At 43.4% G+C, this 12,381-nt stretch overlaps 1 protein-coding gene across 1 annotated transcript in view; it reads left to right on the forward strand.

Moving 5' to 3' along the window:
• Positions 1-26: 26 nt before the first annotated feature.
• The window catches only part of adcy3a (adenylate cyclase 3a), a 30,481-nt gene continuing 18,126 nt past the window's right edge, over positions 27-12,381 (forward strand). Inside the window, exons 1-9 of the mRNA XM_087837536.1 lie at positions 27-161; positions 480-622; positions 6,130-6,291; positions 6,477-6,564; positions 8,453-8,569; positions 8,736-9,016; positions 9,421-9,502; positions 11,189-11,347; positions 11,435-11,581. Of these exons, the coding sequence (XP_087693662.1) occupies positions 27-161; positions 480-622; positions 6,130-6,291; positions 6,477-6,564; positions 8,453-8,569; positions 8,736-9,016; positions 9,421-9,502; positions 11,189-11,347; positions 11,435-11,581 (1,314 nt within the window). The remainder of the gene's footprint in view (positions 162-479; positions 623-6,129; positions 6,292-6,476; positions 6,565-8,452; positions 8,570-8,735; positions 9,017-9,420; positions 9,503-11,188; positions 11,348-11,434; positions 11,582-12,381) is intronic.

The raw sequence follows: 12,381 nt of genomic DNA on the forward strand, positions 1-12,381 counted from the left end.
AAAGGTCACCACAAACATGTGGCAGCATGTATCAGGAGGAGCTCTTCCACTACAAGGATTCTGGGATAATGTTCAGTGACGAGATCAGAAGTTCAACTTCTGGCAGGATTCATCAGCAGCTCCAGGAAACATCTGATGAACCTTATTACTCTAGATCAGGGGTAGGCAACTCCAGGCCTCGCGGGCCGGTGTCCTGCAGGTTTTAGACATCACCCTGTGTCAACACAACTTCAGGACATGTTGAGGTCATTCAGCCGTTTGAATCAGCTGTGTTGGATCAAGAACACGTCTAAAACCTGCAGGACTCCGGCCCTCGAGGCCTGGAGTTGCCTCCCCCTGCTCTAGATCCTCCAGAATTAACCTCATTTTTCCAGCATGCACTTTGCTTATCTATTTAGTTAGTCTATACTTGTGACTGGATAAAGAGCAGACTTTTATGAGGAGGCAAGAAATCCTAAACTCTAACCTTTGGATTACAGGTGGTGAACCCATCGTTTCCTAATCCCCGAAGGAGGCTGAGGCTGCGGGACCTGGCTGAGCGGGTGATTGATGCTCAGGAGAATGAACAGGAGCTCAACAAGCTCCTTAATGAAGCTCTGCTGGAGAGAGAAACGGTTCAAGCGTAAGTGAATATCCTCACATCACTGTGACGGTGCCGATCAGCGATACTGGTTTCTTGTTTCTTGGGGTGGCTGTAGCTCAGGAGGTAGAGCTGTGGGTCGATCCCAGGCTCCTCCAGTCTGCATGTCAAGTATCCTTGGGCAAGATACTAACCCCAAGTTGCTCTCTGATGCATCCATCGCAGCATGAACGTGTGTGAGTGTAGTTAGAAAGCACTCAGTTGCCTTTTTTGCCATGATGCCAGGTCTCTCTTGAAAATTAGATTTTTAATCTCAATGAGATTTTTTACCTGGATAAATAAAGGACTGATAATAAGTACAGAGAAAGTGCTTGTGAGAATGTGAATGTGGCATGTTGTATACAGGCTTTGAGTACTTCGGCAGAGTAGAGAAGCGCTATAGAAGAATCAGTCCATGCTGCTGGTGCTTCAGTGGGTTATCACTAGGGATGGGTACCGGTATCCGGTGCCATGATGGCACCGGTTCTGACATAAACGGTAGTAACCAGACCGAAAAGCAGCGCACATTTCGGTGCTTTATTTTCCTGAGCTGTGATACATTTTAGATTCTAGCCAATCATTTTAAGTTTCCGAGGATAGTAGGCGGGTCCAGGTACGTACGTTCTTTTAGAGCAGAGCTACAGATTAAAAATGCCCAAGGCGAAGCGGTCAAAGTCTGGCTGTACTTCACAGCAAAAGATGCAAACTCAGCAGCTGCAACAAGTGCTTTAAGCTGATACTGTGATACTGTCAAAGGAGGTAACACCTCAAATCTGATGAAACACCTGGCGACGCATAGCGTTTTTTTAAAAGCCGAGAAATGCGCCGTATTTGATAGCTTGCTGCGAGACCTCACACCGAGCACATCTACTGCGGGTGTGGTGCCTGTTATCAGACCCGGAGTTAGAAACATCCCCCAAAAACCCGAAGAGGAGAGTCCTGGCCCCTAGCCCTGCCAGTGTAGCAGAAATGATGATGATGATGATGCAGCAGCAGCCGTTCTTCTCTGCGTGAGTAGCTTAATGTTGTTCGTGTGTAATTTACGTTGAGTAGGCTAACCACGTTATTACATTAATGCATGTAAGGTGAACTAGCAAACACCATCGTAGTTACATGCAGCTGTCTTCTTGTTTGATGGCAGATGCTCCCTTCACCCTGGACAAAAAGGCTAAAATGACCAAAGAAAAAGTGGAAAACAGTTAAACATGAGAGGTTTTTGGACAAAGTTTGTGTTTTTTCCATTGTTTAAGCTGCTTCCAGCCAAGAGTGATACCATATACAGTGGGGCAAAAAAGTATTTAGTCAGCCACCGATTGTGCAAGTTCCCCCACTTAAAATGATGACAGAGGTCAGTAATTTGCACCAGAGGTACACTTCAACTGTGAGAGACAGAATGTGAAAAAAAAATCCATGAATTCACATGGTAGGATTTGTAAAGAATTTATTCGTAAATCAGGGTGGAAAATAAGTATTTGGTCAATAACAAAAATACAACTCAATACTTTGTAACATAACCTTTGTTGGCAATAACAGAGGTCAAACGTTTACTATAGGTCTTTACCAGGTTTGCACACACAGTAGCTGGTATTTTGGCCCATTCCTCTATGCAGATCTTCTCAAGAGCAGTGATGTTTTGGGGCTGTCGCCGAGCAACACGGACTTTCAACTCCCGCCACAGATTTTCTATGGGGTTGAGGTCTGGAGACTGGCTAGGCCACTCCAGGACTTTCAAATGCTTCTTACGGAGCCACTCCTTTGTTGCCCGGGCGGTGTGTTTTGGATCATTGTCATGTTGGAAGACCCAGCCTCGTTTCATCTTCAAAGTTCTCACTGATGGAAGGAGGTTTTGGCTCAAAATCTCACGATACTTGGCCCCATTCATTCTGTCCTTAACACGGATCAGTCGTCCTGTCCCCTTGGCAGAAAAACAGCCCCATAGCATGATGTTTCCACCCCCATGCTTCACAGTAGGTATGGTGTTCTTGGGATGCAACTCAGTATTCTTCTTCCTCCAAACACGACGAGTTGAGTTTATACCAAAAAGTTCTACTTTGGTTTCATCTGACCACGTGACATTCTCCCAATCCTCTGCTGTATCATCCATGTGCTCTCTGGCAAACTTCAGACGGGCCTGGACATGCACTGGCTTCAGCAGCGGAACACGTCTGGCACTGCGGGATTTGATTCCCTGCCGTTGTAGTGTGTTACTGATGGTGACCTTTGTTACTTTGGTCCCAGCTCTCTGCAGGTCATTCACCAGGTCCCCCCGTGTGGTTCTGGGATCTTTGCTCACCGTTCTCATGATCATTTTGACCCCACGGGATGAGATCTTGCGTGGAGCCCCAGATCGAGGGAGATTATCAGTGGTCTTGTATGTCTTCCATTTTCTGATGATTGCTCCCACAGTTGATTTTTTCACACCAAGCTGCTTGCCTATTGTAGATTCACTCTTCCCAGTCTGGTGCAGGTCTACAATTCTTTTCCTGGTGTCCTTCGAAAGCTCTTTGGTCTTGGCCATGGCGGAGTTTGGAGTCTGACTGGTTGAGGCTGTGGACAGGTGTCTTTTATACAGATGATGAGGTCAAACAGGTGCCATTCATACAGGTAACGAGTGGGGGACAGAAAAGCTTCTTACAGAAGACGTTACAGGTCTGTGAGAGCCAGGGATTTTCCTTGTTTGAGGTGACCAAATACTTATTTTCCACCCTGATTTACGAATAAATTCTTTACAAATCCTACCATGTGAATTCATGGATTTTTTTTTCACATTCTGTCTCTCACAGTTGAAGTGTACCTCTGGTGCAAATTACTGACCTCTGTCATCATTTTAAGTGGGGGAACTTGCACAATCGGTGGCTGACTAAATACTTTTTTGCCCCACTGTATGCCCCATAGCTGCAGAAAAGGCTAACATTGTTATCTTTTTACAAAAAAACAGCTAAACATGAGAGGTTTTTGGACAAAGCTTGTGTTCTCCATTCTTTAAGCACCGGTTCGAGCACCGTTTAAGCACCGGCACCGTTTCAAAAGTACCGGTTTGGTATCGGATAAAACCTAAACGATACCCATCCCTAGTTATCACGGAGTGAGGGGTTGACAAGTTGACTGTTGGTACTTTTAAATGTCTCCACGCCGACAATACCATTTACAGCTTTTTGCTGTTTTCATAAATATCACACATGACATCTTTGTCATGTATCTTCCACTCTTTGTGGAAAATAAAAGGTTATGGTTAGGTTGTCGTGGTCCTGGGTTCAGTCTACTTTAGGCCATAGTCTTTTGGTGACATTTTTTTCCTTCCTCATTACTTTTTCCTCATTAGTTTTGCATTTGGCAAGGTCAGTGTCAGTATTGGTGGCATGAGGCGATACCTGTACCCTATAGAGGTCACAGGTAGTCCAACTCATCCAGATGACACATCGATACATCCCATTGCCAGAACTTTTGCGGAATCTCCAGCCACGTAGGACATTCCAAGATATCGGCAGTTACTCTTGGATAGGGCGGCAGAAAATGATCAACCCATCAGCAGGACCGATGTCTGAGATACCTGAAGTCCTGACATTCCCTTCTGGGCTGTCACTGCAACGGATCACAGTTGATCGGTAATCCGAACCGATCCCACTCCACGGTTCGGCAGCACGTGATCCGAAGATTCAAAAAAGAAGAAAAAAAGTATGTGTATGGTGCGTGGTGGGTCAGTCAAGCGATACTTATGGGCAGCGCTAGCGGTCCAAGTGGAGGAGCAGAGGCATTTAAGCAGCCCTTTGCTGCCCAACCCGACCGGGCTAAAGCTATTACAGAAGCTGTTGGGGTGTTTAGCTGCAGACGGGAGGCCGTATTCTGTGTGCAAAACAAGGTTTAAACTATGATGAACATGATTGAGCCACGCTATGATGTCTCGTTGCGCGTCCACTTCAAGATCGTTCCAAGCATGTATGAGCAGGAAGTTTAAATTTACGGCTGAACTGATCCAGACATCTTCTGTTGCCCAACTACAAATGACAGCTCATTATATCACAGCCGAGTGGTAGACTCAAAGCCCTGTACTGCCCTATATTGCACCGTAATTAGTTTTTATATAACTGTGTGGAGTGAATCTTGAGTTTAATGTTTTTAACAGGCAAAAGATACTTAAATAAGTCAATGTTAACATTTTGTCCTTTTTTCTGTTTTTGCTGATCCGAAAATTGATCCGATCCGTGACTTAAAACCGTGATCCGATCCAAACCGTGAGACTTTTGATCCGTTGCTCCACTAGTCGCTGCCTGGCACTGTGGAGCCAGAGTGACATCTGCCATAGGCTATCCCAGCTGTCTTAGAGCGAGAGGCGGGGTACACCCTGGACGGGTTGCCAGTCTGTCGCAGGGCTAACACACAGAGACAACCATTCATATTCACACCTATGGGCAAATCAGAGTTACCAATAAAACCCAAGCCCACTAACTGCATGTCTGTGGGAGAACCCACGCAAACATGACGAGAACATGCTCCACACAGAAAGACCGCAACCTGATGGTGGAACTGAACTCAGGACCTTCTTGCTGTGAGGCAACAGTGCTAACCATTGTGCCACTTAAGTTATTGTGATTCTGATTAATTACTAAAGCTTAGCTTTGACATCTAGCAATAGCCACAAATATGAAACAAGCTAGTTTTATAACACGCAGGTAGCAGTATTGCAACAACTGCTCTTGGAAGAATAAATTTCCTTGGCATAAAAGTGTACTCTAGTGTAAAAGATATTCGTGAAAACCAGGAAAACCCATCATCCTGGACTACATTAACGGCTGCATCAGTACAAAGTTAAGTAAGCTCTTATGATCTTCACAGGAAAGAAAACAAGCCTGGTGTGGGGTCATTGGCTGTTATAAGGGGGTTGAGGAACACCACGTCCTTGAAGCTGTTGTCTGGTTTGGACAGATGTTGTAGTGGAGCTTCCATGATTGGTCACATCAGAGTGTTTCCCACTGTGAGATACGGTGTGAGCTTTGACCATCAGTTGAGTTTCAGTTAAATTCCATTATGTGTTTTTGAAGTGGTATTTTAATTTTTGAGCAGTATATTTAATAATCTTTAACCTTCCAATCTTGTATACACATGTGGGAAAAGCGGAGCCAGTGATCAAACCAAACCTCTGATTGAAGTTCAAGTAGCAGCAGAGATTTCCTTTCCTTGCTCGTGGTATAATATGTTATAGTGTTCGTTGGCAAACTCCGACTCTTACTCTAAACAAACGTACCTGTCTTAAAATACCATAAATAAGACTTAATCAGTCCATGTTGTCATTGGTATTGTTTGGTTACTGGCGTGACCCTGGTTCTCTGAAAACCAAGCGAGGTATCTCACTAAGGCAACCACATTCTGGCGTGACCAATCATGGAAGCTCCACCTCCGCCGCGCCTGCCCAGGACAGACCATTCACTTCAATCGCTTCACTTCCATAAAATGGTTAATAATGTAACCAGCAGTGTGCTGCATTCACTGTCACTACGCTTGTTGTTCCTCAGTCTGAAGGGGAAACACACCAACAAGCTGTCCCTCAGGTTTGTGGATCCAGAGCTGGAAACACGTTTCTCTGTGGAGAAGGAGAAACAGAGCGGCGCTGCCTTCTGCTGCTCCTGCGTGGTTCTGCTCTTCACTGCAGTGATGGAGGCGCTCATAGACCCCTGGTGAGTTCACAGGTCTGTTTTACTAATTCTGGGCAGGATGGTTTATATCACCTACTCTCCTAAGAACAAAAGAAAATGAAAGCAAAAATAAGCCTACACACTTTGGCAGTGTAAACCGGAAGTAATAACTGTAATAATAATAACTCACTAATTACTCTCCACTACGTTCATTTGTTCTGGAACAGGCTGATTGCAAACTACATCACCTTCGCAGTGGGGGAGGTCTTACTGCTCATCCTGACCATTTGTTCTCTGGCTGCCATCTTCCCCAGAGTGAGTTATAACACAATCTTAGACTTCATTTACAATGTGATCAGGAGCATTTTCTTTTCTTTTACAACCTTGTTCAGATACAGAATCGATTAAATACACGCTGGTGTTGGGATCGTTTGGATATATGTAACCTCTCATCGATTTCTGGGTCGTTACCTTCTCCTCTGGAAACCACCAGTGGCATTTTCTCTCACATAGAGTCGTCCACATATTGTCACAGTTTTGGGGCTATGCTAATGTTGGAAATCATGTTAGCAAAATGTTACTACTGATTCTTAATTAATAACACGGTATGACAATGTATCAGTTATTTGTCTAGGTTCCATAAAGTTGTAACTACTGTATCGTTTCGTTTAGCTCGCTCTGGTTAAGTTTAGGTCCTAAAAGTACTTTGTTAGGTTTAGGAAAAGATGATCACGTGAGTTAAAATTCAAGTTTCCCATTGTCCAAAGATATTGGATGATAAGCTAATTGGTGATTCTAATTGGCCGTTGAAATGAGACAGAAACAAGTTTCCATAGCGCACTAAATGTGCAAATCATGTATCGGCTCTTCAAATGTTTTAAACTCAGACCTACAATTCTAAAAGTTTGTTTTGGAGGTTTTGGGCTTTTCCCACATAGACAGTGTATCATCACACAGTTTTTCACAGACAAAAACACCTACTACACAAATAAGTTGAGGAGAGACACATTACACAGATTTAAAACTGTTTTCCTCCCGTATCGTTCATTTCACGAATCAGTATCACTGCTACTCTCAAACACCTCTGTGATCGTATCACTTACATGCATCTCCTGTAGAGTCACAAATAGAGAAATGGGCAGAGAGAGATTATATTGAGTTCAGAGGAGCTGAAACTATAGATATGAAATGACTAAATTAAGACCAACCTTGAAAATTATTCCTTTTTTTTTGCTTTTTAAATTGAGATGATAGTGGGTGCAGTGATGTTACGTTACAAAGATTATGTTTGTTTATTGATATCAAAAATCTAATTAACAATCAGTTAATATGCAACTAACAGAAAAAGGAAAAATGTTTACAAAACTGTCTTAATTCAATTTTGACATATAATTCAGGTAAGTAAGTTTAATACTTAAGACCGGGGTTAAAGGTTAAGTCTGCCATGTACTGAATAAATATGTGATCTTCTGAAGTCATGGAAAAAAGCCGTGTGTTCAGCATAGAGTACTTTTGATCCTCCCTCTTCATGGAAATTTAGATGTATTGATATTTTGCAGGCGGGTGAATATTGACAGCTGATGTCACGCCTCCGCTCAGCTCAGGGCTGCAGCGCACACTAATTACATGGACCGAGAACTGCAAGGTCACTGTAAACACTGCATGTAGCTCTGCAGGACTTATCAGTGCTGCATCCAATATAACAACGTCCTCGGCCTGCAGTGTCCGTTTAAAGAGGCTAAATCTGTGGTCATCTTTACTCAAGAAAGATAAACACACGTGAGAGGATTAATGATGCCCGGGCTCACAGCTCTGCTGTTGTGAAAGAGACACCTAAAAGCGTCTGTAAGTCCCATCCATGCAGTTGTTACTGTTGTTGTTGCTTTTGTCAGATAGTCAATTCAGCGACGTCCCCGAGTACACTTTCATGTAGTATACAATGCACACTATGTTGTTACTGTGTAGCAATGTGAATTTTAACACTGTAGCGTTATCTCCGATCAGAGTTGTGCAGACTGCAGGTCTGTGTACCTCAGCCATGTAAAGCCTAAATGTTTGACACGTAAGAAGTTTTAACCTTTCACACCATCTGTGAGCAAAAGAAACAACAATCACAAATGATGTTGTTTTTCTCAGCCGCAGTGACAATCTGACTGTTCATGAATAAAACCTTTCGTTACTAAATGGATGGATTTCATGTCAGGTCTTTGCCAAGAAGCTGGTGTCTTTCTCCACCTGGATTGACCACACACGTTGGGCTCGCAACACCTGGGCCATGACTGCCATTTTCATCCTCACCATGGCTGACATAATGGACATGGTGAGCTCCTCGTTTGTTTGTAACATGTAGGCTAAATGCACCTTTTTTTCAGTAAGCAGGTGAATTATGTTAAAACTCGAGCCAATAAAACATAAAAACTCTGGAGCTTATTGTGGGGGGACAGATGTTGGTGAAGCTGATGGCTTTGTGCCTCTCTGCTGTGTAGCTGAGTTGTCTGCCTCAGGTCCCAGACTCCGACTCCACCACGGTGGCCCCCGCCTCCTCGCTGTCCGCCGTGTCCAGCCTTGAAGGTTGCCTGAACAATCCCAAATATTACAGCTACGTTGCTGTGCTGGCTCTGATGGCCACCACGATGCTGGTTCAGGTCAGTCACATGGTTAAGCTTACCCTGATGCTGCTCATCACAGTGGCCACGGGCGTCGTTAACATCTACAGCTGGAAGGACATCTTTGACCGCTATGACACGGCCCGTTTCCACGACTACAGGTGAAAACACCCAGTATGATCTGTGTGTGTGCGTGTGTATTCAAGTCTCAGTTTCATGTCAGTGTGTTTCATGAAGAAGATAATTCCACTTTGTCTCCAACTGGTGTTTGAGAAATTTGCAGCATGTATATAAATGTCAGCTGTTCCAGTATAAACAGCGTGCTCTGCCATTGATGGGTTCAGGCTCTTATTCTGACATGTGCCTGTTACCAAGCCCCCGTCCCTGTGACAGCAGGGCTCCAGCAGTGAGCGTGGATGTTACCTTCCTTGTACTGGTGCTAGGGTAACATAGGAACGTTTGTCTGCAGCTCCAGTGTGTCTGCAGGTCTTGGAACAACATGTTCTTGTGGAAAATACACAGAAGAAATGTTCAGACTGTTGTTTCCCTGTTGTGTTTTTGGCAGGTCATTCCTGGTCCCATCTAAATTCGCAATGACAGTTATGATCTTCATTATGATGGTTAGCTTCTATTACTTCTCCAGACATGTAAGTTAAGCTTGTCTATTGTCTTCACTAAAGTAAAGGAAATGCTTTATGTAGTATTGTATTGTGTAGTACTGAGCTGTAGTATCTGTAGTTCTTTGTCATGTTTACTGGTAAATACTTCAGCTCCAAGCCCATAAATGTTATTGATGATCATTTTATGGTAATTGGACATAATGCACAACTGATACTTTTTAAATGATGTTTTATCCCTAAAACCAGCAGTGTCTAAGAGTAAGAACTTTGTTGATCCCAGAGGGAAAGTCAGGTCTGACATAGCTCATCTGGTGTTTGCATGAGAGTTGAAAAACCTGCTGCGTGTGGGTCTGTGGGTCGCCAGGAGTCATGATGATAACAAATGAGAGAACATCGTAACTACTTTGTTTGTTAATACTTTTGACAGCAGTTGAAATGATGAAGTATTAATACAAATAAAATTAAACATAATCACAAAAATAATAATGGATATACTGACTTATACAAGACGAACGGGAACCAAGGCGACTCAGGACCTTCTGGCACTCACATTACCAAATCAGGCAGAGCTCCACCCAGTCTGTGGCCTGTCTGTCAGGTAGTCGGTGAGCTGCTGGATGTCTTTACTGATACTTCTGGTAGATTCTCACACCAAAGCAGTGGCTGGATCATGGTTTTTTTGGGGGTTTTTTCATATTTTTATTGAGAGACAAGTGTACATTAGTTTACAATGACAATACAATCTGTTCCCCTCACATATTTTTTAGTTTTTCTTACATGAACAGATACGATAATACACACACAGGCACACACACACACGCTTAAATAAAATTGAAAAAACAAACAAAACAAAACCTTAGAAGAAACCCAAAACAAACACAAAAGGAAAAAAAAGGGGGGGGGGGGGAGATATGATATTAATCAGCTAGTAGAGCGTTTAATGACTTGCAATAGTTTATGAAGGGACCCCAGATACGATAAAATTCTCTGTATTTGCCCTTCGCCACAAGGCCTATCTTTTGCAATTTAAGAAATGACATCACATCTCTAAACCAAAAAGAAACTGAAGGTGGCTTTGAAGATTTCCAAAGGAGTAAGATGCAGCGTCTAGCCAAAAGTGATGTAAAGGCTAATATTTTGAAGTGTGTAGGGTCGGTTAGACCAGTATTGACTGGAAGCCCAAAAACAGCTAGAAAAGGGTCCATGCAGATTTGGGTCCCAAGAGCCTTGGAAAGAATAACTGAATACTGACTCCAGAAGCCGTGGAGTCTTGGGCACAGAAAGAACATATGGCCTAGGTCACATGGGGTGGCATGACATCTCTCACACTGATGGCTGGATCATGTTAAATGCACTAGAAAAATCTACGAATTAGATCTAAGCTCTTAGGTGGCACAAGGCTAGTCTCGTCATCACATGTTGATGCGTCGGCGACTGGTCGATAGTCAGTTAGCTCCCATCGTCTTTGCTACAAGATTTAGACAGGATGTCTTCTCCTGTTTCGTAGTCTGGTTGTGAATGTGACACAGGACCACAAAGCGCTGGCTGCTTCTTTTATTTGAATGCATGTCAGTAATATATCTTTAGGCACAATAGTTTTATATTACAGCGTTATGACTTCACGTCAGTTTTCCCTGCAGTTTGCTAATGTGCAACATTTTAGCACTTCATTGCTCGCAGTTGGCTAACATGAGAACCTGTTGGCACCTGAAGGTGGAGAAGCTCGCCCGTACCCTTTTCCTCTGGAAGATTGAGGTTCATGAGCAAAAGGAGAAGGTGTACGAGATGCGGCGCTGGAACGAAGCACTGGTGACCAACATGCTGCCTGAACATGTGGCTCGACACTTCCTAGGATCCAAGAAGAGGGACGAGGTAAGAGGCTCGCTGATAGCACATCACATCCTTAACTCACTGCGACTGTCAGGAGTCTGTCCACACTGATGATCCACTCTGTTCCAGGAGCTGTACAGCCAGTCATATGACGAGATCGGAGTCATGTTTGCTTCGATCCCCAACTTCTCTGACTTCTACACAGAGGAGAGCATCAATAATGGAGGCATCGAATGCTTACGCTTCCTCAACGAGATCATCTCAGACTTTGACAGCGTAAGAACCTTTTTTCCTCAGTGTCATCAGGTTTGATTTCTTCAAGAAATCAGGTCAGGTCTGTCTCTACTGCTCTGGGACTTTAATCTCAGATTATTTCATGACACATAGTTGAAAATACTACTTATTGACCTTATCCATCACTGTACTATTATGGAAGAGGTTAAAGCCACATGTGGAGCTTCTGGCTTTCATTGGGGTCGTCACAAAACATATTACAGATTTTAACTATGATATATATGTGCTGTAACATTTGTAATGCATGCATGCAAGCAGGGGCAACCTTTCTGATGATGAGTGCATCTAACATTTCCTCAGAGGTCAGTGTGCCATATGACTGCATTAGCAATAAATGTAATAACGCTCTATATGAACAGTTACTCACTATATAGATCAACTTTATAGATTATATTTGTTCACAGATGTTGGCAGCTGTCAGTGAATAGTTATCAGCTATTATGAAACAAAAAAGACTTTTTCTCCATAACAGCAAATGAACTGAACAACAGAAAATACAAATGCTGTTTATGGTCTCCTCACAACACTGATGAGAAAAATAAACTGAGCCAATATGTTTGTTAATACAGAGACACACATGTTCATGTGATCTCTGGTCTCCGAGTGTCCAGCGTTCAGACCTGAGGACTCATGTGAGAGAAAATCTGCTCACACAGACATGTGGAGCCAAACACTGTCAATAAGGCCTCTGCAATGTTCTGAAGACAGTTAAACCTGTCAGGTAGTGACGTCCAGCAGGTGAACATGCAGCTGCATGAACACGCACAGCTGTGGATTCCAGC

The sequence above is a fragment of the Neolamprologus brichardi genome, unplaced genomic scaffold, assembly GCF_056152115.1.
Source record: "Neolamprologus brichardi isolate AB-2024 unplaced genomic scaffold, ASM5615211v1 NODE_ptg000036l+_length_2141236_cov_1, whole genome shotgun sequence".
Lineage (NCBI taxonomy): Eukaryota > Metazoa > Chordata > Actinopteri > Cichliformes > Cichlidae > Neolamprologus > Neolamprologus brichardi.